This window comes from Felis catus, chromosome C1, assembly GCF_018350175.1.
Source record: "Felis catus isolate Fca126 chromosome C1, F.catus_Fca126_mat1.0, whole genome shotgun sequence".
NCBI classification, from domain to species: Eukaryota; Metazoa; Chordata; class Mammalia; order Carnivora; family Felidae; genus Felis; species Felis catus.
Window position 1 is genome coordinate 126,426,363 of NC_058375.1, and position 26,250 is coordinate 126,452,612.

Sequence of the window (26,250 nt, forward strand, 5' to 3'; positions counted from 1 at the left end):
GATGCTCTATAAAAAATTTTTTTCAGGATAAAGTCATTTTGGGAACTGATTACCCCTTTCCACTAGGGGAGCTGGAACCTGGAAAATTAATAGAGTCCATAGAAGAATTTGATGCAGAAACAAAGGTATATGCCTTTTACTTCATGGTCTTCTTCCTGAGTTTTCCTGCTCTAATTCTTTGGTTTCAGAGTATGTACTTTGATACGTGACAACAAAGAACAAGGGAAACATTACACCTAATATTCCTAGAACTATTACTAGAAATAGCAAAACTATTAAAGAGCAAAGGAAGATGTGGTTTATATATGTGTGTACACACACACACACACACACACACACACACACACACACACACACACACACACATATTACTCAGCCATAAAAAAAGAATGAAATCTTGCCTTTTGCAATAACATGGATGGAGTTAGAGTATAATGCTAAATGAAATGAGTCAGTCAAAGACAAACACCATATGATTTTTAGTCATATATGGAATTTAAGAAACAAAACAAATGAACAAAGCAGAAAAAAAAGAAACAAACCAAAAAACAGACTCTTAACTATAGAGAACAAACAGATGGTTACCACAGTGAGGTAGGTTGGGGGATGGGTAAAACAGGTAAAGGGGATTAAGAGTACAACATCTTGATGAGGACCAAGTAAAACTACTGAATCGCTATATTATACACCTGAAACTAATACAACAGTGTACGTTAACTAACTGGAATTCAAATTTTTTTAACTACTTTTTTAAAAAGCTGAAAGCCAACCTAGTACAACTAAATTCATAAAGCAGAGAAAGAAAACTGTCAAGAAGCAGATCACAATAACACATTAATGTTTACGTGTTAGATGAATAAGAAAAATGCCTAAGTTTTTCCTTTAATATTTCTGTAACAAATCTACCAATCTCAAAAATTGTAATGATTCCCATTATTTGGATCTTAAGACTAAAGTCTTGGTCAAAGAACCAGAACTCTCAAGTAACAATTTTCTTCTTTCGACATTTGACTTTTAGGGTGGGTAAATGATACTAAAATGTGCTATAATGTTGCCACTGCCTATTCTGCCCTTTAGGCTTATGAAGTCAGACGAGTTTATAATGAGACGCTGTGTCCCCAGATCCCCTCTCCTTTGTCATCCTCTTCCCTTCCTCACCCCTACCCCTCAACAGAACAAGTTCTTCCTAAGGGCCTCACCATTAATCACAACTGGGGTCAAGGGTGGCCAAAGATGAAGACATAGGGACAATTATTAACTGGGAAACTTCAGACTGCTTTCTACAGAAAGTTTCCCCTTGGCCACTTACCCATCGTAAAGCACTGAAAGTCTTGGATTGTTAAATATTCACTTACTTAAAGTAGGAAGCACGGTGCCTAGGTGGCTCAGTTGGCTAAGTGTCTAACTCTTGATTTTGGCTTAGCTCATGATCTCGCGCTTGGTGGGTCTGAGCCCCACACTGGGCTCTATGCTGACAGCGTGGAGCCTGCTTGGGATTCTCGCTCTCCCTCTCTCTCTGCCCCTCCCCGACTCATGCACATCCACTCTCTTTCTCAGAATAAACATTTAAGTTAGCTTAAAAATAAATAAACAAATAAAGTAGGAAGCTGTATGTAATAAGGTTTTTTTTTTTTATTTTTCTTTTTGCAACAAACATTGAAAATGAAAAACTTTCTATAAAGGTAACCAAAATTAAACTGAAATCAAATTATCCTAAGTATCCCGATTAAAACTTTAATGGAGGGGCGCCTGGGTGGCTCAATCTGTTAAGCATCTGACTCTTGATTTTGGCTCAGGTCATGATCTCACAGTTCGTGGGTTCAAGCCCCACACCTGGCTCTGCACTGACAGTGTGGAGACTGCGTGGGATTCTGTCTCCTTCTCTCTCTACCTCTCCCCTGCTTGTGCTCTCTCACTCTCTCAAAAAAAGTTAAAAAAAAAAAAAAAAAGAACTTACAAAACTTTAATGGAATAATAACTACTATTATTTTATACCTCTAGTTTTTTAATTTTATGTGCTATGATGTTTTTTAATATTTCTTTATTTATTTTGAGAGAGAAGGTATGAGCAGGGGTAGGGGCAGACAGAGTGGAGAGAATCTCAAGCAGGCTCTGCACTGTTAGCATGGAACCCACCATGGGTTCAAGATCATGACCTAAGCCAAAATCAAGAGTCAGTCACTTAACCAACTGAGCCACCCAGGCGCCCCCATGCTTATGACTTTTAAGGTCAAAGTTTTTAAAAACTCTTGCATGAAAATTTTACACTGTCACAAATTCATGACATTCCTTAAAAGACTGCTCACTGTAACACTGTTTACAATAAAAGACTGAAAAGAATCTATAGGGGAATAAACAATAATATATCCATACAATGGAATGTATAAAAAAATTAAAAATCAATTTCCAAGATATATTAAGTTTAAAAAGCAAGGTACAAAACAACACATATTGTGTACTTCCATTTGTGTATAATATACTAACCATTTATGAAAAAACCTATATACCTAAATACAAGTATTTGCTTATATATGCATAAATACGTTTGGGAAAAACAGACAAGAAACTAACAACTCTGGGAAGAAAAAGTACTGGTTGGGTGGCAGTAGTGAAAGGAAGCATCCATTTTGTATCTTTCGAATTTTGAGCCATATGAAGGTAAATCTCACTAAAACATTTTTTAAATGAAATAAACAAACCCATTTGATGACCATAACAACACTGGGAGGTAGACAGGTAGTTGCATTCCAGCATGCAGATGCAGAGGAGGAAAACAAGATTTGGATGCTGGGTGATTTACCAAAGGCAATATTAACCGTTGGATTACAGCACATGGACCCAATCCCAAATCCAACACGCCAAAATGTATCTTCTTCAAACAGTAGTTGGTACCAACCTATTTGTAAAGGTAAAGCACACAGTTTCTCAGAGCAGCAGGAGTCACTTCTAAAAGCTTTCTTTAGAGGGAATGGTCCAAGTGTGGATCAAGGAAGAACCCTGAATAAGAGGTGTCTGCTCAAATCACCCATTCTCCAAGGCTGTTTGAGAACCCTGAAGCCGTTAAGATACACTGAGATGCATTAATATCCACAAATGTTACACAACTCCATACATTTCCTTCCATTCTTGCCTGCCCTTTGCAAGCTGGACATATATCAATTAGGGTATCTCAAAAGTTACCCCTTAAGTCACAGGAGTTTCTTTGTGGAGCTGACCTAGTCTATAACTGGGAAGAAAGTGAAGAAAAATTTCAGAGTCCTTTTCTCATCTGAAATCTATAAATATACATACTTGTACCATATTCTGAGGTGCTTCATCTGTCACTTTTCTTGCACCAAAAGAGCTTACCTTTTATTCAGGGCCATGTGAAGGGATAACACATATGCCTAGAAACTGGAGGATGGCTACAAGATTTCTGGGCACTGTTTCCAGCTCTCCTGTTCCACAGACCTACAGTGTACCTTTTCTCTATGCGGTTGACCTTTGAACAACACTGAGTTAGGGATGCTAACTCCTACATCGAAATTCATGTATAACTTTTGACCCCCCAAAAACTTAACTACAAATAGCCTGCTGTTGACCACAAGCCTTACCAATAACATAGTCAATTAACACATATTTTGTATATTACATGTATTATACACCGTAATGTTACAATAACACCTAACTTTTTAAAAAACTTTTCACTACTTTTAGGTTACACAGTTTGCGAGTTTTTCCAAATTGTCACAAATCTCAAAAAATTTTTCCAATATATTTATTCAAAAAAATCCAAATGTAAGTGAACTTACACAGTTCAAACTCCTGTTGTTCAAGGGTCAACTGTATTTGCCTCTAAATAGTCCTTGAAACCCACTAGAGGGTCCTGCAGAGGTTTCCAAAGAAAGGAGTTTTTTCCTAAGAGAGCTCTCCCCCCTTATAATTCTCCTTTGTTCCCATGACCAAGTTTGAAACAGATTTCAAATAGTGGGGCAAAACAGGGGTTTTGAAACAAGAGATTCATTGTTTAACTTGCTAATATTTTTCTCTCACATTGGGAAATTCATCTTTTAAAAACCTGATAAAGACACTCAATAAGTATTTTAAAACAACCATTAAATAATGCTTTAAAGCTTTAAAAAAAAACCTTGGGGCACCTGGGTGGCTCAGTTGGTTGAGCATCCCACTCTTGACTTCAGCGCAGGTCATGATCCCAGGGTCATGGGATTGAGGCCCACACTGGGCTTCTGGCTGAGTGTGGAGCCTGCTTAAGATTCTCTCTCTCTCTCTCTCTCTCTCTCTCTCTCTCTCTCTCTCTTTCTCTCTCTCTCCCTCTCTCTGCCCCCCCCCCTCAAAAACAAAACAAAATAAAATAAAACTTTTTTTTCTTTTGCAGGATAGACTCAAAGCTGGCAATGCCCTAGCATTTTTGGGTCTTGAGAGAAAACAATTTGAATGACTTGCATTTACTACAAACATTCAAGAAGATATTTTATTTTTGTTTTTAAATATGTATCACACATGCATTACTAAAATCTTATTTTGAACTATTTTATCCAGAAATAGGATATACACAAATGTTCTAAATTATTCATAACAAAAATGAGTCACAGAATTTGTTTTCATTCTGAAAAACTATATTATTTCATGTGCAAATCAAAAATGATTTTCCCTGCACTTTTTAAATTAATGGCAGAAATAAAAACCAAATGTCATTCATGATTTATATGGAGAAAGACCAAAACCATCCTGGAGGGCTGAAGTAGGTTCTCCACTTTGAGCAAGTATATGTGAATGGGGCCCAAATAACCTGTTTTCATTCACTTTTAACACCTTCCATTGGTCCACAACTGGACTGGGAATGCTTTAGAGTCCAAAAAAATAAGTGATATGTACACACACACACACACACATATATATATACATACATATATATACACATATATACATACATACATATATATAATATATCCCATAATCCCTAGAGAGTTTATAGTCCAATTAAAGAGGCAAGACACATGTTCATGGAATAATTACTACACAATATATTAGGAGTTATAGAAGTTTCAGTAAGAAAAATTCACTTGGATTCAAACTGGAGCAGATCTGCATAGAAGTTGGGCTGAGTCTCTAAGAATAGAAAGGCTTGTTCAGAGTTGGAGGATGGGAAATAGACAAAGGGGCAAAACTATAAGAACAGGGGTTTCAAACTGAATGAGAACTTACCTATTCTGGAAAACAGTTCCAGTCTATAATTTACCTTTACCAGAAGCTCTTTTAATTTAAAATACTGAGCAAAATGTGTAAAGCTAGTTATGGAGATTGAGCAGAGTGATACCAGGGTAGCCTTATTCTACTTACTTCATTTATGGTGGTCTCATCTGGGCTGCTGAAAATGAACTTGGTCTTGGAGTGGTGATGAACATCTGTGGTTCATGTACCTCTGGCTGAATTCTAAAAACCAAATATAATTTTTCAAAATTACCCTCTTGCCTTGTATTCATTCATAGTTCTTTTCCCTTCCATTAGTTCAGAAAACCAAGAGTTCAGTACTGGCATGTAATTTTTAAGTTTTTTTGAAAAGTCAATACATGAATATATTAGAAGAGCTCAAAAAGATCAAATTCAACCTATCCTAAAAGGAACCCATTTTAACTATTCTTTTGAATATTCTTGCAGAGATCATCTAGGACAACACAAGTACTTACATGTGCAGATTCCTTTGTTCATTTTACCCAGACAGTGGCATCTTGCTTGTTTTTTCTACTGAATACCTTGGTGACCATTCCACATTTAAGCTGCCTTCTTTTTATAAGTCTATCTTCATTGATAACTTAAGTTTGGATGCATTCTAAAGCTCTACAATTAAACTCAGCCCCCACGTTTTATGTCTTTCATACCACAGTTTACATCTTTTTATCTTATGTATCCATTAACAAATTATTATAGTTACAGTTAATAATGCTTTTCTTTTAACCTTCACACAAGATTTAGAAGTGATTAACCCAACACCTTTGCAACATTAGATTATTATGATTTTTACTACATACTTACCTTTATCGGTGAGATTTATATTTTCGTATGTTTTGTTACTAATTAGTACCCTTTAATTTCAGCTTAAAGAAGTCCCTTTAACATTTCGTGTAAGGCCAGTCTAGTGGTGAGGAGCTCCTTGAGATTGTCTTTGTCCGGAAAATTCTTTATCTTTCAATTCTGAAGGACAACTTTGCCAGGCATTCTTAGATGACAGTTTTGTTTTGTTTCCCTTTCAACACTTGGATGCCTTCTTCCTTTTACTAGCTGAACAGTATTACATTGCAATTCAATTCAAGGACAGTCATGCTTCCACTCTTTTGCAGTGATAAACTACTACTAAGAACACCCTTATGACATAAAAATCTTGAAAATCTTTTCATATGCTTATTTGCCATCTGTATATCTTCTTTGTGAGATGTGGGTTCAGATCTTTTACCCAGTTTAAAAGTGGGATGTTTTCCTCTCAACAAAGTGGGTTTAGAGGAAACATACCTCCTAGCCACAGCTCAGACAACAAAAAGAAGTAAAAGCCATGCAAATTGGTAAGGAAGAAGTAAAACTCGCTATTTGCAGATCTTATATATAGAAAACCCTAAAGACTCCACCAAAAAACTATTAGAAACTGATAAAAAATAAAATATCCAAGAATAAACTTAACCAAGAGGTAAAAGACCTGCACTGTGAAAACTACAAAACACTGACACAAAAAGGAAAGCTACTACATACTGATAGATTCGAAGAATCAACATTGTTAAAATGTGCATACTACCCAAAGCAATCTATAGATTTAATGCAATCCCCATCAAAGGTAACAGCACTCCAGATGATCTTATATGTTAACTTGCCTCAAGATAAAATATTCCTTACTTGCTGACCTGAGTCCCTTGATCTGTAACAGAACTAATTTACTTTCTTTGAGATTTGCAGACCACTGATCTTGAGGAAAAAGGACCAGAACTTTCCCAGGTCACAAAAGCCAGCAATTCTGTTTGAAGCCACCTAGGCTTTCTCATTAGCCTAAAATTTTTTTAGCAAAATGTTTTTCTTTTTTTAGGCCACACAAATGATTTTACTGACCTCTCATTGTTATCTGTAAACCCAGCCCTTCTCTGCAGAAAGAACAGAGTACTACTGCATATCATGAAACAAGAACCAGACTCTGTTGCACAACCAAAAACACTGAGATAATTTTTGTAGCTGGCATCAAGTCTTCACATAATCAAGAAAGGTTGCAGGCCACTGCACTCTGTTTGCTGATTAACCACCCTAAACCTCTTTAAAAACTCCTGCACCAGGCAGAAACCTCGGAGTTGGCTTTTGTTTTGTTTTTTTTTTTTTTAATTTAAAGTTTTATTTAGTGGGGTGCTTGGGTGGCTCAGTTGGTTAAGTCACGATCTCATGGTTTGTGGTCCTTGTGTCAGGCTCTGTGCTGACAGCTCAGAGCCGGGAGCCTGCTTCAGATTTTCTCTCTGCCCCTCCCCCACTCTATCTATCTCTATCTCTTGCATGTGCACGCTCTCAAAAAATAAACGTTTAAAAAATAAAATAAAGATTTATTAATTTTGAGAGGGAGAGATAGAGTGTGAGTGGGAGAGGGGCAGAGACAGGAAGACAGAGAATCCCAAGCAGGCTCCACACTGTCAACAACAGAGCCCAACGCAGGGCTTGATCTCACTGACCACGAGATGATGACCTGAGCCGAAGTTGGACACTTAACCAACTGAGCCACCCAGAGGCCCCTTGGAGTCAGCTTTTGGACAAGAGTTCACCTTCTCCTCAGGCTGCCAGCCTTCAGATTAAAGCTCAAATTCCTTTCTAATCAAAATTTGTCTCTTGAGTGGCACCTGAGTGGCTCAATCAGTTGAGTGTCCAACTCTTGATTTCAGCTCAGGTAATGCTCTCACAGTTCATGGGATCCAGCCCTATGACCAGAGCTGCATTGACAGTGGGGAGAGTGATTGAGATTCTCTCTCTCCCTCTCTCTCTCTGCTCCTCCCCTGGTCATGCACATGGGCTCTCTCTCTCTCAAAATAAATCAATAAACTTTTTTTTTTAATTTTTTTTCAACGTTTATTTATTTTTGGGACAGAGAGAGACAGAGCATGAACGGGGGAGGGGCAGAGAGAGAGGGAGACACAGAATCGGAAACAGGCTCCAGGCTCTGAGCCATCAGCCCAAAGCCTGACGCGGGGCTCGAACTCACGGACCGCGAGATCGTGACCTGGCTGAAGTTGGACGCTCAACCGACTGCGCCACCCAGGCGCCCCAAATCAATAAACTTTTAAAAAACAAACGAAAACATTTGCTCTTGAGTAATGGTTTTTCAAGCAATGGGCAGCCGAACTTGCTGGAGGTATCACAATCCCAAATTTCAAGATATACTACAAAGCTGTAGTAATCAAAACAGTATAAAAAATGGACACATAGATCAATGGAACAGAATAGAACCCAGAAATAAACTCATGCTTACAAGGCATGAGGCAAAAATATACAATGAGGAAACGACAATCTCTTCAATAAACAGTTCTGGGGAAACTGGACAGCTACATGCCAAAGAATGAAAGTGGACAACTTTCTCACACCAGACACAAAAGTGAACTCAAACTGGATTCAAGATCCGAGATCATAAAACTCCTAGAAGAAAATATAGGCACTAATCTCTTGGACATCAATCTCAGCAACATCTTTGTATGTATGTCTTCTCAGGTAGAGGAAACAAAAGCAAAAATAAACTACTGGGACCACATCAAAATAAAGAGCTTTTGCATTGTGAAGGAAACCACCAAAAAAACAAAATGAAGATATTTGCAAATGATATATCCAATAAAGGGTTAATATCCAAAATAAATGAAGAACTTATACAAGTTTACACCAATAATAATAATAATAATAACATAATAATAATAATAATAATAATAATAATGAAATTCCAATTAAAAACAGCCAAAGGAAAAAACATTAAAAAAAAATTTTTTTAAATGCTAAGGGGCTCCTGGATGGCTCAGTCAGTTAAGTGTCCGACTTCAGCTCAAGTCATGATCTCACAGTCCGTGAGTTCAAGTCCCGCGTTGGGCTCTGTGTTGACAGCTCAGAGCCTGGAGCCTGCTTCAGATTCTGTGTCTCCCTCTCTCTCTGCCCCTTCCCTGCTCATGCTCTGTCTCTCTCTGTCTCGAGAATAAATAAAAACATTAAAAAAAAATTAAAAATGGGCAAAGGACCTAAATAGTCATTTTTCCAAAAAAGACAGATGGCCAACAGACACATGAAAAGATGCTCAACATCACTAATCATCAAGAAAATGTAAACCAAAGCCACAATGAGACATCAACTCATACCTGTCATAATGGCTAAAATTAAAACCACAAGAAATAGGGGTGTCTGGATGGCTCTGTTGCATCCAACTTTTTATTTCATCTCAGGTCATGATCTCACGGTTCATGAGATCAAGCCCCACATTAGGTTCTGCACTATCAACAAAGAGCCTGCTTAGGATTCTCTCTCCCTTTCTCTGCCTCTCCCCTCCTTGCACATGTGCTCTCTCTAAAAATAAAAAATAATTTAAAAAAAAAAAAAAAAAGAAAGAACAAGTGTTGGTGAGGATGTGGAGAAAAAGGTACCCTTATGTAGTATTGGTGGGCATGTAAACTGGTACAGACACTGTGGAAAATGGTACGGAGGTTCCTCAAAAAGCTAAAAATATGGGAATGCAAGCTGGTGCAGCCACTCTGGAAAACAGTATGGCAGTTCCCCAAAAAACTAAAAACAGAACTACCCTACGACCCAGAAATTGCACCACTAGGCATTTATCCAAGGGATACAGGTGTGCTGTTTCAAAGGAACACATGCACCCCCATGTTTATAGCCGCACTATCAACAATAGCCAAAGTATGGAAAGAGCCCAAATGTCCATCGATGGATAAATGGATAAAGAAGATGTGGTATATACATAAAATGGAGTGTAACTCGGCAATCAAAAAGAATGAAATCTTGCCATTTGTAACTACGTGGATGGAACTGGAGGGTATTATGCTAAGTGAAATTAGTCAGAGAAAGACAAAAATCATATGACTTCACTCATATGAGGACTTTAAGAGACAAGACAGATGAAAATAAGGGAAACAAAAATAATATAAAAACAGGGAGGGGGACAAAATAGAAGAGACTCATAAATATGGAGAACAAACTGAGGGTTACTGGAGGGGTTGTGAGGGGGGGATGGGCTAAATGGGTAAGGGGCACAAGGAATCTACTGCTGAAATCATTGTTGCACTGTATGCTAACTAATTTGGACATAAATTAAAAAAAATTAAAAATAAAATTTTAAAAAAAAGCTAAAAATAGAGGGTGCCTGGGTGGCTCAGTCATTTGAGCGTCCAACTCTTGATTTTGGCTCAGGTCATGATCTCATGGTTTGTGAGTTCAAGACCTTCAGGGCTCCATGCTGACAGTGAGGAGCCTGCTTGGTAGTCTCTCTCTCTCGCTCTCTCTCTGCCCCTCCCCTGCTCTCTAGCATGCACCCTCTCTCAAGCTAAACTTAAAAAAAAAAAAAGTTAGATGGGGCACCTGGGTGGCTGAGTTGGTAAGCATCCGACTTCAGCTAAGGTTATGATCTCACAGTTTGTGAGTTAAGAGCCTCGCGTCGGGCTCCTTGCTGACAGCTCAGGACCTGGAGCCTGTTTCAGATTCTGTGTCCCTCTCTCTCTCTGCTCCCTCCCCTGTCCATGCTCTCTCTCTCTCTCTCTCTCTCAAAAATAAATAAAACATTTTTAAAAAGTTAAAAATGAAAGTACCCCATGATCTAGTAATTCCACTACTAGGTATTTACCCAAAGAAAATGAAAACACTAATTTGAAAAGACACATGCACCCCTATGTTAATTGCAGCATTATTTACAATAGCCAAGATATGGAAGCAATCCAATCACGCATCTATGGATGAATAAAGACATCAAGTGTGTGTGTGCACACACACACAATGATATATTATTACTCAGCCATAAAAAAGAGTGAGACCTTGCCATTTGCAACAACAGAGATGGACATAAAGGGTGTTATGCTAAGTGAAATAGACTGAGAAAGACAAATACAATTTCACTCATATTTGGAATCTAAAAAAACAAACAAAACTCTTAAATACAGAGAACAAACTGGTGGTTTCCAGAGGGGAGGTTGGTAGGGGGATGGGTGAAATATATAAAGGGGATTAAGAGATACAATTTTCCAGTTATAAAATAAGTCAGTGAGATAGAGTACAGCATAGGAAATATAGTGAATAATATTGCAATAACATACGGTAACAGATGAAAAAAACATATTGCAGTGAGCACTGAGTAATGTATAGAATTGTTCAATCTACATATTCTATGCCTAAAACCGATATATGTTAATTATGTTTCAATTTTTTAAAAATTGGGATGTCTTACTGTTGAATTCTAAGAGTTCTTTTATATTTTGGATATAAGTATTTTATCAGATACATGTTTGCAGATTTTTTCATATTTTTACTTTCTTTGTGGGGTCATTTGCAGAGCAAAGGTCTTTAATTCTAGTGAAATCCAACTTAATCTTTTCTTTCATGGATCATGCTTTTGGTGTTGTATGTGAAAACAATTGCCAAACAAAAAAAAGGTCACCTAGTCTTCTCTTGTGCCATCTTCTAGAAGCTTTATAGTTTTGCATTTTACATTTAGGGATATGATCTATTTAGAATTAATTATTGTGAACAGTGTTGTAAGGTCTGTGTGTAGCTTTTTTTTTTGCATATGAATATCCAGTTTTTCTAGCATCATTTGTTGAAAAGACTATCTTTTCTCAATTATATTGCTTTTGCTCCTTTTTCAAAAATCAGTTGACCATTTTTGTGGGTCTATTTCTGGGTTCTCTATCCTGTTTCATTGATCTATTCTTTTGCCAATACATGCTGTCTTACTGTAGCTTTGAGATCAGGTAGCGTCAGTCCAACTTCTTCAGATTGTGCTGGTTTTGGACAGTCTTTTGCCTTTCTGTATAAACTGCAGAATCAATTTGTTGATATCTACAAAATAACTTGCTAAAATCTTGATTGAGATTGCACTGAATCTATCTATCTATCTATCAAGTTGGGAAGAATTGACATCAAATGATAGTGTCTTCCAATCCATAAACCCAAAACATTCTTTTTATATCTTCTTTGATTGCCTTAGAGTTTTGCAGTTCTACACATAGATCCTGTAACATATTTTAGATTCATACCTATTAATTTTTATAAATGGTATTGTGCTTTAAATTTCAAATACCAATTGGACATTGCTGGTATATAGGAAAGCAAATGACTCCTGGGTAATAACTTCGTATCTTAAAATCTTGCAATAATCACTTGTTCCATTTTTTTTCAATACTTTGAAATTTCCTACAAAAAAGTATGCTATCCCTCAACATATTTTTTTTTTCCTTCTCAATCTGTTCACTTTTTACTTACCTTTCTTACTGTATTAGCAAGGATTTCCAGTACAATTTTGAAAGGTGTGATGAGAGGGGACATCTTTGCCTTAGCAGGAAAGCTTCTAGTTTCTCATCATTAATTATGATACTAACAGGAGTGTTTTTACAAATTTTCTTCAACAAGTTGAGAAGTTCTCTTATATTCTTAGTTTGAGTTTGTATCATAACGAGTGTTGGGGGTAAGCACCTTATAAATGGTGCTTTAAATCAATCTATCCCAGAACTTCTCTAAGCAGGGACAGATGTGAAGCAAGCAATGTAGGTAAGAAATAAAGTTATGCAGACAACTGTTACAAACTGCCTACTGCAACCAAATCAATAGCTCTATATTGAATATGTAACCGATACAGCCAAAGCCAAAATACGGCAATACACTGCACATAGGCTAAGCCCCCAAACGAGGACAAAGGCCTGGAGCATTAACAAGAAACTCACTTAAAAGCATTATCGGTTGCTTTTTAGAAATACTTCTGCCTGTTCTCTGTAGTCTTTGCCAAATAAAGTTATTTATTTATTTATGGGAGCAAGAGAGCACACGCGAGTGGGGAGGAGGCAGAGGGAGTGAGAAAATCCCAAGCAGACTCTACACTGTCAGCACAGAGCCCAAGGTGAGGTTCCATCTCAAGAACCTCAGGATCATGACCTGAGCTGAAATCAAGAGCCCAATGCTCAAAGACTGGGCCACCCAGGTGCCCCCAAATAGTTACAATTTAGAAGATGAATTTTATTCACAGGCCAATATGCAATGGCTCAGAGTCGGAGACCTATCTATTCGCGGAAACTCTACTGCAGTAGTCTCTTGCAAAGGCGGAAGAGATTAATCAATTGATACATGTGGTGTTAGTCTTAACCACTAAGCAAAAATTTTACCTTGTACTGTTTCTCCTTTTACTTTGTTTTCAATCACAGCGTGGTTTAAAAACACGCTACCGAAATCTCGTTTAAAAATTCAGCTCTTACACTTTCTAACTGGATACCCTTTGGCCCAGAAATCTCAAAAATAAACCCCACGGTCTCAGTGGCTGTGGACAACATACGGGGAAAAAAAGCACTGAAGCACAACACACAGGTGGAGCGCTGTTACTCATGCACTCTTCCCAGGTGCGTCCTCCGCAGAGCCGCCCGAAAGCAGAGGCTTTTCCGTCGTGGACACTTTTCCAACTCGGGGAAATGCCTACGAGACGGCGCAGACCAAAACGAAGAAAGTGGAAGTTGCGGCGTGCGCCTGGAGAAGGGTACGGCTTTTCTCCCTTTCGAACGCCACCAGACTCCCAGCCCGAGACGCCACCGGGACTTCAAAGTCCACGCCCAGGCCTCACGGCACAACCGCCCGCCCGCTTCCCTCTCTACGCGACCTCTGGCCAGCCCCTTCCCTCCTCTCCTCCCCGCCCCTTCACCCAGCCAATCCTAGACCCTGCGTCCCTCGCGCCGACCTTTTCCTTCCGAGCAGACCCCCACCTCCAGGCGCCTCCAAATGACAAGCGGCGCGGGGCATTGTGGTCCCGTGCGTAAGAGCGAGGCCCGGGGCAGGAAAAAGAAAGCAAAAGACTAGGGCGAGGCGGCAGGGCGGCCCCGCGCACGCGCACGGGCAGCGACAAGAGTAAAAAGGGGCGGTGCGTGTTCTACGGCGAGCGGACTGGGGCGGGGTCGCGCGGCCTTGGCGGGGAGTCCGCGAGCCGGGAGGGGAGGGGGGTGGGTGAGGGAGCGGGCGGAGGAGGAAGTGTCATGGCGTCGGGCCGTGGAGCTTCTTCTCGCTGGTTCTTTACTCGGGAACAGCTGGAGAACACGCCGAGCCGCCGCTGCGGAATGGAGGCGGATAAAGAGCTCTCATACCGCCAGCAGGCGGCCAACCTCATCCAGGACATGGGACAGCGTCTCAATGTGTATCCTTTCCTGTTCTTGGCCCTCCGCCGCTCACGCCCTGTCCCCCCTCACTATTCTCCCGGTCGCCTGTTCTCGGGGCCTGGTGCCCCGCAAACATGGCGCCGCCGCCTCGGCCTTCGCTGAGACTCTCCCGCGCCGTAAGGGAAGGCGAGCTTGGGCTCGGGAGGCCGAAACCGGCCAGTGAAGGAGGGGAGGAGAGGAGTCCTGGAATGCGGGCTAGGAGACTGCGTTGTGTAATCTGTTTGGGGCCGCGCGTGGTGGCGGCGGGGGATGGGAAGGCCGCCGAGGCCAGGGGGGAATTTTAGGGATTATCGCAGAAAAGAGGCAGCTATTTCCACTTCTCGTCGGAGAAGAGGCCGAGAAGTGGAAGGGTTACCGATGCTGAAAGGCGTGAAGTCTTCTCCGCAGCTTCTCCCCGCGTTCCTCGCTGGTTTGATGGCGGGTCTCGTACCTTGGGAGCTCACTGGAGGTCTTTATGTTCTTGGCGTGGTTTTGTATGGATGTGCGCGCGCGCATTTCAACTGTCTGATGCTGAGTTTAGTGAGTCGTAGCCATTGATAAATCCTTCCCGGGCTGGCTTAATAGCAATATTGGAGTGAAATGCTCAGCACTTATTATAGTTGGCGTCGAGCCTACCATCACCACCACCCTGCGGGGTTTTGTTTTATGTGTATAGTTTTGGGGTTCGTTTTGAGTGAACTGTAAGCATTGGAAAAATACCGTAGGTGGGGAATTTTCCATCAAAATTGTTTTGGAAATTAGGTCCTGTTTTTCTCGGCTATTTCCTAAATGTTACGTTCCAGCTCTCAGCTTACAATAAACACTGCGATTGTTTATATGCACAGGTTTTATATGCACCATTCTTTCACCAAATTCAGTAGAAATGTAAGTACTATCTTATTGCTTGTTTTTACCATAACCAAATTTTGAAGTAAATCGATACGCAGAAAAAAGTTGGTCGTGGATTTCACTTTTGATTTAGTGTCCTAAGGTAACAGTGAATGTAAACCGTGTGATAAACGTTTTGGTTGAAATGCAAAATGTTTCTAGTTTTTTAATTTGTGATGACAAGCTGCTGGGCACTTTGTTAGGCTTTGCCAGGTTTTTGAGATAAAAGGTAAATAAGAAACATTTACTCTAACAGTTATGACATCGGTATTCATTTAAATTTTATAGTTAACATTTGAATAATTTTAAATAGTAATGTACAGTGTAATTTGGCCTAGTCATTCTGTTGTACATCTTAATTGTATTGGACTCATTGTTTCAAATATTGTGAATTGGGCTTAATTTAATTCAAACATTCTTTTGAAATGATCCTTTGAAAGTTAAATGTTTAGCAGAAATATTTGATTTGCTAACAGTAATTTCTTACGGTGTCAGCGTTCCTATTTATCACAGCATTTGTTGTCTCCTTAAGTTTTTGGTGACCTAAACGTCAAATTTTCCTTCAAACATAAAATGGCAGAGGTGTGTATAATTAGTTTTGAAGTAAAACTTATTCTCCAGTACTAAAGAATATAACCTGCAACCTGTAAATCTTGAAAAGTCGAGTAATGCTGTTTAGTTGAAAATTTTAATTTGTGAAAGGTGTGAGTTTGGTCTTTTTTTCAGAGTAACTTGCATACTGTGTTGCATCTGTTAACAGAAAGTTGCATATTGTTTAAACATACTTAACCTTGTCTTAATTCTCGCTATATTTTTTGCTCTTTTTATCACAGCTATTTTTAGAATGTTATTCTGAAAGGCGTGTGTAGAAAAAATAGACTGTGGAAGACTATGCTATTGGTAGATTGTTATTAGGACCTTTTTGCTAAGAAAACAGTCTTTGAAAAGGTCCATAATTTTTTTTTTTTTTTCTATTTGGAAGAAACAGCTTCATAGCTTAGATTGATTCCTGTTGTAATCTCTTCTGATCATAAGTGATTTGGTTTATCAGATTGTCATAGAGGTTTATCTTGTTTGAACAGTATATGTGTTTGTATACATTTTGGTCTCCCAAAGGCTCCTTTGCTTCTCTTTCTCTTTTAAATCTACATGAGTCTTATTCTATTTCCATTTTCCTAGTTATTTCTTGTGCACAGAACTTAGGTCAGTGATAGTGTTATGGAAGAGAGAGGAAGCCTCTTTGGCAATAACAATTTAGATCGAGAGAATTACATTTTTATTAAATTGGCTCCAAAGGCAGTCGTAAACTAATGAATACTAATACAAATGTGGCTTTCCTTAAGTAGCCTTGGAAAATGCTGGTAGAAATCACAAGTCAAAATAGTTCTGGAAATTCTTTATGTGGCTACAGAGGTCTCATTTGCTGAATCAGGCTTACTTTTCTACTTCTAGTAATGATCTCACCACAAGACTATACTTCTCTTTTTGAACCCTCCCTCTTTCATAATTTGTCTCTATGGCCTGGTTGGTGTGCTTTAAAACAGGTATCTTGCTTACAGCCAAAATTCACAGCTTGACCTTTAAATTAAATGGTGAAGCCTGGGTCACTTGCATTCTTTCCCTAATTTACTTAAATGCCATCATTCATTAAAAAGCCAAAGTATTATTTTTATTACCCCACTTAATGCCATATATGTATGAAGGTAAACTTCAGCATTTTACATTAAATTGTTATTAGCAGGGTAATTGAAATCTGAAATCTGATGTTAATTTCTATTTTAAAAAGTAACATTGCACCCTTCATATCTAACTGTTGTCTTTTTTACCTTTGCTATTTTATCAAAAGTGGTTTTAATATTTGTATTGGTGCTCTTGCATCAATTGCACAGCCTCACTCTTTTATCTTTTTTTTTTCCCTATTCTTTTAGGGTGAAGGGGGTGGTCTCAAATTGAATGTGAGTCACTTTTAAATTCATACTCCCCCACATCATTGGGAAAATTTTTCTTATAGGGTTATAATGGAATGTCATAGTAAACCTACAAAAGCATGAGTTTCACCACAAACGGAACACCAGTCAGTAAATTAAACACTAACAAGCTTAAATTTTGAGATGATAGTTACAAACTTTATGTAGTTTTACAATATATGCATTAATTATATCAAAATATGTTTAATGTTTATGTGGATTTATTGTATTTTCCCACTGTGACTAATTTAAAAGTAGTATCTCCCCTAAAATTTAAGCGCTGTTGTGTTTGAGAATAAAGTCAGTGTGGACATGTGTTGGTGACCCAGAAACTATCTTTTATCATTGAGTTTTATTGTCAATTTCTCTTGGAGGGTTGGATCACTGTCCGCACTAAGTGACTTCTATATGTAACCCAATTAGATAAGTCTACCCTTTGCTCACTGGATGCAGTAAGGTTTATGCAATTGGGGTTAGAAATTAAAGAATGGCCTTACAACGTGAAGCTCAAGATAAATCTGGTGAAGTAGAAAAGCCCTGGCGCCAACAGTATCTCCAAGTTCTATACTGTGGGAGAACATCCTCTCCAGTATCAACCTTAGAATAAATATTGATCCAGTTTCTCTTAGAAACTCTGTTCATTAATTTCGTTAGTCAAGTTTATGATGCATTTGTTTCTTATATTCTAATGAATTTTCTTAAGATGAGATTGTGGAGAGTACACTGTTCTCTCTGTATTTTTGATGGTCATGGTCTGTTTTCATAGGTCTGTTCTCCAAATCCATGGTCATTTAAATCTCTTTACTTAGTTTTATTGCCTGTTTTTGAGCTGCAGCAATCAGAGCTGTATCCAATATGCCAGATTTAAATGTATTGTAGTTTTTATTTAATGTATTATATTTCTGCTAAGGTCCCAAGAGTATACAGTTAAGGATGGTATTTAGGACTGATGATTTTAAGGAATGACTATAATGATTTCTTTTTTCTTTTTAAATTGTTGTTGTTGTTGTTGTTTTTTAGAAAGAGACAGAGAGCAAGCTGGGGAGGGGCAGAGAGAGGAGGGAGACACAGAATCTGAAGCAGGCTCCAGGCTCCGAGCTGTTAGCACAGAGCCTGATGCAGGGCTGGAACTCACGAACTGTGAGATCATGACCTGAGCTGAAGTCGGACGCTTGACCGACTGAGCCACCCAGGTGCCCCATGACTGTAATGATTTCTAAGATTGCATCATCTATGTCATATCTACATTTCATTTTATACATCTAAGTTAGCTGTACACCTTAAGTGAACTTGTATTTTTGCTTGTGATAAAATTTGATTACCACTTTTTGTTCACAATGTTTATAATCTTAGTTGACTTTTGATTAGTAGATGTCATTTGGAAATTTGCAGATGTTCTTTTTGCATTCCTTTCATCCCCTGTAAAGACTTAACTGAGGAAAGCTATTCTTGTATACATCTAGAGAAGTGCCCACAGTCTCTGTTCTTTAATAATACAGCATTCTGCCATTATAATTATTAATTACAGTCTTTGCAATAGAAATTTATTTAAGACTTTTTTAAAAGTAGGTTTTATCCAGTTTACACTAACTGCTTTTTTATATTCAAATTACTGATAACATTGTCCTACAGTTGCATTTTGTGAAAGAAAACATTTTGGGGGAATTGGTTAGTTCAAGGCTTTTGTTTATATTTTTACCATGAAAGCCCTAAATTTCTCTCAAACATAGTAACGTAGATGCAGTTAAATGTAAAAATATCCCCCAACACATCCATTCAGGCTAGAAGGTAAACAATGTAATGGATAAAATCTTGTTGCTCACAGGTCTGTTGAATGACTCCTTATACATTTTTCTCTGTATATGTCCTCTCCCCAGTGACAACACTTTAAATGCTTTCTTTTATTTTTAAAAACTAATACAGATATATGGTAAATGAAAAAGGTAGAAAGGGAATATGATAAACCTCTCTTCAGCTTGAGTAAGCCCACTGCCCTGAAACATTTTCTGTTAACAGTTCTTGTGTGCCCTTTCAGAAATACTTTTTGCTTGTGAAAGCCTATATATATGTATCTTTTTCAGCACAAAAAAAGGAGTTGGTTTTGGTTTCCCAGTTCTTACATGTGACACAGCTGTTTGTGTGAGAGCGTATAGAATTGGACTGGTCCTAGTTGGGTTTAGGTGTGGCTACTTCTGGGGAAGTAATTTTTAAGATGGCACCAACTGCTTTTTAATTTATTAAAGCTGTTAATCCAAGAATAATTCTATGTTCAGAATCCATTAATACTACTGGGAAATACTGCAGTGCTGTCCAGTAGAACTTTCTGGGTAATGGAAGTATTTTGTATCTTTTCAGAGTGATACTAACCAAGCACATGTTTCCTGGGTTGTAAATTTGAGATTATTAGACTAGATGATTTCTAAATTTACTTTTCAGCTATCATTTGCACAGATGCTAAAGTATTATCTTACTGAAGAAACAGATACAGTTACTCAGTGACTTGTCCAAAATCAAAGCAGCCATTATATGATAGGCATTTGAACCTAAATTCCTTGCCTAATCCCATTCTGTTCTCACTTTTGTCTGACCCTAGTGTATTTAAGAAATTGGACAGAGTATTCAAGCTAGTGTTTTCTTTTATTTAAAAAAATTTTTTTTTCTTAATGTTTATTTATTTTTGATAGAGGGAGACACAGAGCGCGAGTAGGGGAGGGGCAGGGAGAGAGGGAGACACAGAATCTGAAGTAGGCTCCAGGCTCTGAGGTGTTAGCACAGAGCCAGACACAGGGCTCGAATCCACAAAATGTGAGATCATGACCTTAGCCGAAGTCGGATGCCCAGCCGACTGAGCCACCCAGGCGCCCCTGAAGCTGGTATTTTTTAAAGAGATGATCAGTAGACAAGTAAATAGTGAAAATATTTTCTCAGATTTTGACCTGCTTACATCAATTGGACAAAATCCAATAAAGTCTTCTTTTGAATTAGGCCCCAGATTCCCCTTTTAGCCCTTTTAGACTTAGCATTTATGCATTGCACATCCTTGTTTTTCCAAATGGTGCAGTCTCTTCACTTTTCATGTGAATGTGATCTGTCAGATTTTAAAACAGGTGAAGTTTCAACCCTTCATGAAGCATTCCCAAGATAACTCCACTCTTGTACTTCTTAATTTCTGTCTCTATCTTATTCTTTGGGTCCTATTCACATCCTTTTGTACTCCATCTATTTGGTGTCCTTTATTGCTATAGCATAACTATATTATGTGTTGAAGTAGGTTTTTCTTTTTATTAGAAAATAAAACACAAACATAAAACCACCAAACAAATGAATAGCTGAAAGGCAAACAACCTTGTAACCCAAGAAAGAGAACTTTGCCACCTATTCCAGAAGTGTTTCCATATGCCCCACCCTTATGTCAGACCCTTTCCTCCCTCTACAAAATAACCAGTATCCTTGATGTAGTAATCACTTTCTTCGATTTTGATACAGTTTTACCACCTAATTCTGCACTCTTAAATGCCACAGTTTAGTCCTGTGCATTAAATATTTGATTTTTTAAGTCTCAATATATAGGTCTCCCTTCCAGCCTTTTCACTTAAATTTTACCTGTTGAAGAACCTAGGGCATTAAACCGTAGAATTTCCAACTGTCTGCATTTTGTTGATTGTATACTCCTGCTGCAGTTTGTCATGCTCCTTTGTTCTTTAATTCCCTGCAAATTGCCAATTGGATCTAGAAATTTCATCAAACTGACTTTAGATCCCTTTGGCAAGACTGCAGGTGGTTTTATGTTCTTTCATCAGATCCCTAATGTCTTATCGTGTATGATGTTAGTAGCTGTTGATAATCAGTGCCTAGATCCTTTTGTTCATTGTGATACTCTAATTCTATCATTTCTGGGTTTATTAATTGGAATATTTTTATAATGACATGCTGTGATTCATCTATTTAGATACCCAGTGGTACGGTTCATAAAGGAAAATACATGATTCTTGCCCTACATTTACCACCTTTATTGAAATGTGATTCATATACTGTACATTTCACCCATTGAAAAGTGTACAGTTCCATGCAGTTTTTTAGGTGTATTCAGAGTTGTGTGTGAATTTAAAAATTTGTCATTACCCCAAGAAGAAACCCTACATTCTTTGGCTGTCTATTCACATTCTTCCCTCTACCCCCAACCTATTCCAGACGTTTCCTATGAGTGGAATCATACAATATTTGGTCCTTTGTGACTGACCTCTTTCTCTGACCACATAATGTTTTTAAGGTTTATCTGTGTTGTAGCACATATTAGTACTTCATTTATTTTTCTTGCGGACTACCATTATACCACGTTTTACGTATCCATTCATCAGTTGATAGACATTTGAGTGATTTGCACATTCTGGCTATTATTTTGCTCCTGTGAACATTTATATATAAGTTTTCAGGGGGACGTATGGTTTTGGATTCTCTTGGTTGCAGGAATAGCATTGCTAGACCATATGGTAATTCTGTACCCCAATAATCTTGGATAGCTTCCTCACTCTGTTATAGCACAATGTTCCACGCTTATCTTGTACATTTCCTTCTCCACAGCTGTAATAGCCATTTCTTTCAGAAACCCTCCTTTCTTTTAGTAGGAAGTGGTATTTCAAAACCAGGAGCTGGATATTAGGGATACTCATTGTTATTGTGTTAGTCTTGTTTGTAGGCATCTTCAGTGAACAGAATGAGGAAATATTTAGTATGGTAAATATATATTCATTATGTACATTAATAGGTTAAATGTTTATGATTTACTTACACATTAAATATATGAAGTATACATTAACCAGACTTGTTTTATCTATTTATTTTATTTTTTTTTAATTTTATTTTTTTAATTTTTTTTTTTTCAACATTTATTTTTGGGACAGAGAGAGACAGAGCATGAACAGGCGAGGGGCAGAGAGAGAGGGAGACACAGAATCAGAAACAGGCTCCAGGCTCTGAGCCATCAGCCCAGAGCCCGGCGCGGGGCTCGAACTCCCGGACCGCGAGATCGTGACCTGGCTGAAGTCGGACGCTTAACCGACTGCGCCACCCAGGCGCCCCTTATCTATTTATTTTAAATGTATTCTTTACCTCAGGAATTTGCTAATTCAAAATAACAGCATTTTTTATTTAACCTGTCTTTTGTACATTTCTGTGACCTTTCACACCAAAATCTTAGTTGTTAAGAATGTGGGATTAGAGACTTTATCCCATAATCACTCATTAACTTAACCCCACATTACACAAGTAAGTCTCAGACTAACAGTACTTTTGTCATCAGCAGTATAATTATTGAGAACAATAAAATGTTTTTGTTTTGCTCTCCCATCTCATCCATGTTTTTTAAGGTCATATTATAGCTACGTTATCTTAAATAGCTATTACACAACTTTTCAATCTTTATTTAATCTTAGTTCTGCAAGTAACCATTTTTGTTCACTACCAGTGCTTCTGTTTAAGTCTCTAGTCATTTTGATTGTTAGAAGTTCTCTTGAAGATGATGGAAACCATATTCTCTGAATCCTTGTGTGTTGATAATAATTTATCTTTGCCCTTTAGACCCAAGGTCCGTTTTGCTGTGTATAAAATTCTCGGCTCCTGCTTTCTTTTCTTAGATATCTTAAATATGTAACACATTTTTTTTCCTGGCATAAAGCACTAGTATTGGTGGTAATCTAGTTTTCTTCAATTTATTTTTGCCTAAATGGCCAGTTTTTTTTCCTTTACAATCCAGTAATTTTACTACAGTGTGTCTTGGTGCTGGTTGTTCTGGGTTAATATACTCAAGTGTGTAATGTGATCTTTCGATATGTGATTTCATATCTTTTTTACTTACGTTTTGTGTTTTGAATCATTTTTAGTGTCTAGTAGTTTGGAAGTGTGTTACTGTTTTACTTTGTGATTTTTTATTGTAAAATAGACTTAACAAAATTTATCATTTTAACCATTTTTAAGTGTACAGTTAAGTGACATTAAGTACAGTATTCACATTGTTGTGCAAACATCACCACCATCCATTTCTAGTACTTTTTTATTTTTTCTAACTGAAATTCTGCTCATTGAGCGAATGCCACATTCTCCCACTCCTCCAGACCCTTGGAACCACCATTCTATTTTGTCTTTGAATTTCACTATTCTTGGATCTCTTAGAAGTGGAATCATGCAATATTTGTCCTTCTTTGTGTGTGTCTTATTTTACTTACCATAATGTCTTCACGATTCACCCACGTTGTAACGTGTCAGAATTTCCTTCCTTTTTAAGGTTGAACGTTACTCCATTGTATGTATGAACCACAGTTGGATTCCTTTTATGTTTTGGTTATTGTGAATAATGCTGCTGGATTGTGAATAAATGTGGGTTAAGTTCTTGCTTTCAACTCTTTTGAGTATATACCCAGAAATGGAGGATCACATTGTGATTTCATGTTTAATTTTTTGAGGAACTGCTACATTTTCCACAGCAATAAGCACTATCTTACATTCCCACTAGCAGTGCACAAGTGTTCCAAGTTCTCCACATCCTCACAACACTTGCTCTTTTCTGGTTTTCTGATAGTAACCATCCTAATGAATGTGAAATGGTATCTCATTGTAGTTTTAATTTGCATTTCTCTGATGACTTAATGATGTTTTAGCATCTTTTTGTATGCTTATTGGCCATTTATATGTTTCCTTTGGAGAAAGTTTAACCAGTCTTTTATCTATTTTTTTTTTTAAGTTGTAGGATTTCCTTGTATATTCTGGATGTTAATCTCTTATCGGGTACATGATTTGCAAATATTTTCTTTGATTCTGTGGGGTGTCTTTTCACTTTCTTGATGCACAAAAATTTTTTGCTTTCAGATTTAATTTTTATTTTGAGAGAGAGAGGGAGAGACTGAGAATCCCAAGGCTCCACACTGTCAGCACAGAGCCCGATTGAGGGCTCAAACCCATGAACCGTGAGATCATGACCTGAGCCGAAATCAAGAGTTGGATGCTTACCTGTCTTAGCCACCCAGGTGCCCCTGCACAAAAGTTTTTAATTTTGATGAAGCCCAGTTTACCTGTGATTTCTTGTGTTTAATGTGCTTTTGGTTCCTATCCAAGAAATCATTGCCAAACCTAAAGTCCTGGAGTTCTTGTTTTCTTCTAAGGGTTTTTTTATAGGTTTAGTTCTTGCATATAGGTCACCAATCCATTGTGAGTTAATTTTTGTATATGGTGTAAAGTGAGGGTTGGATTTCATTCTTTTGCACTTGGATATCTGGTTTCCCCGGTACCATTTGTTTTTGTTTTTGTTTTTGTTTTTGTTTTTGTTTTTGTTTTGAGCAGTTCTTTCTAGTGTGATTTTTGTTGCTTAGAGTTAACTCTTCTGATTTGTTTCTTACAGTATTTTTGTATGACCTAAATACTTTTCAGTTACATATGCAGATATATAGCTTGCTTTCTAAGGTTCCCTGGCTGTGTTCCCTCCTCCCTTATTTTTATCTTTTCTTTGCCTTGTCCCTATCCTGCCATTTCTGCTTTGGAAGTTTCTCTTCAATATTGAGTCCTGGAAAAGAGCCTTGGGAGATCGATTTGAAAAGTACATAGAAGTTGGCTTGAACCCTTTAAGCCCTACTCTAGGCATCTGGCATCCACCCACTTACTGAAATTGACAAAATTCCTCCCTGGTTTAGCTGCTGTTACCAGATTGGCCCACCATGATTTCCAATGCTTGGGGGCTACTTTGAAGTTCTTACCAAGTACAGCAAATGCCCCATTCCGTTCCTTTGCTTCTTTTTGCATAGATGCTGATAGTGGGAGGCTATTGTGGCTACACAGTAGCCAGTTTTGTCCTTAACCCGTTCAGTATTTTGGAATTTCCTAGGAATGCCTTGCCAAATAGTTTAGTTATAAATATCCGTGGGGTTTTGCTTTTGCTCTAGTTACTCTGGTTTTCTATGGGAATTTGGTTACCACCTCTGCCAATATCTATCTTCTCAGAATTCTTCAGATAAAACATTAAAAGGTAATCCACAGTCCCTTTAAGAGATACAGTAATTTCCAAACACTGCAGTAGACTATCATTTAAATGTACAGTTGACCCTTAACATGGATTTGAACTCCATGAGTCCACTTATACACAGTTTTTTTTTTTAGTAAATATATTGGGAAATTTTTTGGCAAGTTGCAACAATTAAAATTCAATGACAAACCACATAGCCTAGAATTACTGAAAAAGTGAGAAAAATGAGGTATTATGAGAATACAGTAATACGTGTAACATAAAATATGCGCTAATTGACTATTTATATTATCAGTAATGTTTCCAGTCAGTAGTAGGAGTTTGGAGAAAGTCAAAAGTTATACATGTGTTTTTAATTCAGGGTGGGAGTGGGTTGGCATCACTAATTCAGTGGGTTGGCCCATATTGTTCAGGGGACAACTGTACTTTAATAGGTTTAAGTTCTTCTAAGAAGATAAGGATATCATTTTTTTAAGAATCATTAAGTCACTTGAATTTCATTCTGTTAAACAAGGAACATAATCCATTTGGGAAAGTTTATTAATAGACATAAAAGCGTATGTGATATTCTTGATTGATTTTGCATATTAATTTTGAAAAGAACTCTAGAAAGTTCTCCCACAAAGCTTTAATGTTATTTTGAAATATGGCAGTTTGTCTGCCTAATTACAGGGATGTTGACTGATATATATTGGGCTATATATTATAGGTCTCTATAAAGTCTTAATGAATCACCTTGTTTTCCCTCCTCAAAATTAGATGATTGTAACAGGTCCAAATCACATCTTTTGTACACACACACACACACACACACACACACACTTATGTTCATATGCTTCTATCATAGCTTTAGCTCATCTGTTCCAGAAATAAGAAAGCATTTTATTTTTATTTTAAAAAAGCATTTTATATAATTTTGTAATGTAGTGCTTCTACACTAACTCTGGTCTATAGAATAGAGCAGAATTTTACATTAACAAATGTGCATTGAGTATTTGCATTAGCCAAG

The 26,250-nt window shown here is 37.7% G+C and overlaps 2 protein-coding genes across 10 annotated transcripts in view; both read left to right on the top strand.

Annotated features, from left to right (window-relative positions):
- ACMSD (aminocarboxymuconate semialdehyde decarboxylase) overlaps nt 1–7,333 on the top strand; it is a 56,102-nt gene extending 48,769 nt beyond the window's left edge. For 2 of the 3 annotated variants that reach the window (XM_023259275.2, XM_023259277.2), the window contains 2 exons: nt 27–125; nt 4,376–5,463. In XM_023259275.2, the coding sequence (XP_023115043.2) occupies nt 27–125; nt 4,376–4,438 (162 nt within the window). In that variant the 3' untranslated portion in view covers nt 4,439–5,463. Of the gene's footprint in view, nt 1–26; nt 126–4,375; nt 5,464–7,117 lie in introns of those variants that run through there. The other variant, XM_023259276.2, reaches the window with a different exon arrangement.
- A 6,832-nt stretch (nt 7,334–14,165) lies between these two features.
- Nucleotides 14,166–26,250, top strand: part of CCNT2 (cyclin T2) — a 41,385-nt gene continuing 29,300 nt past the window's right edge. The window contains exons 1-3 of one of the 7 annotated variants that reach the window (XM_019838023.3): nt 14,178–14,377; nt 15,182–15,263; nt 17,195–17,221. In XM_019838023.3, coding sequence (XP_019693582.1) covers nt 14,220–14,377; nt 15,182–15,263; nt 17,195–17,221 — 267 coding nt within the window. In that variant the 5' untranslated portion in view covers nt 14,178–14,219. Of the gene's footprint in view, nt 14,378–15,181; nt 15,264–17,194; nt 17,222–26,250 lie in introns of those variants that run through there. The other 6 variants (XM_019838024.3, XR_002744781.2, XM_003990727.6 and 3 more) reach the window with 6 other exon arrangements.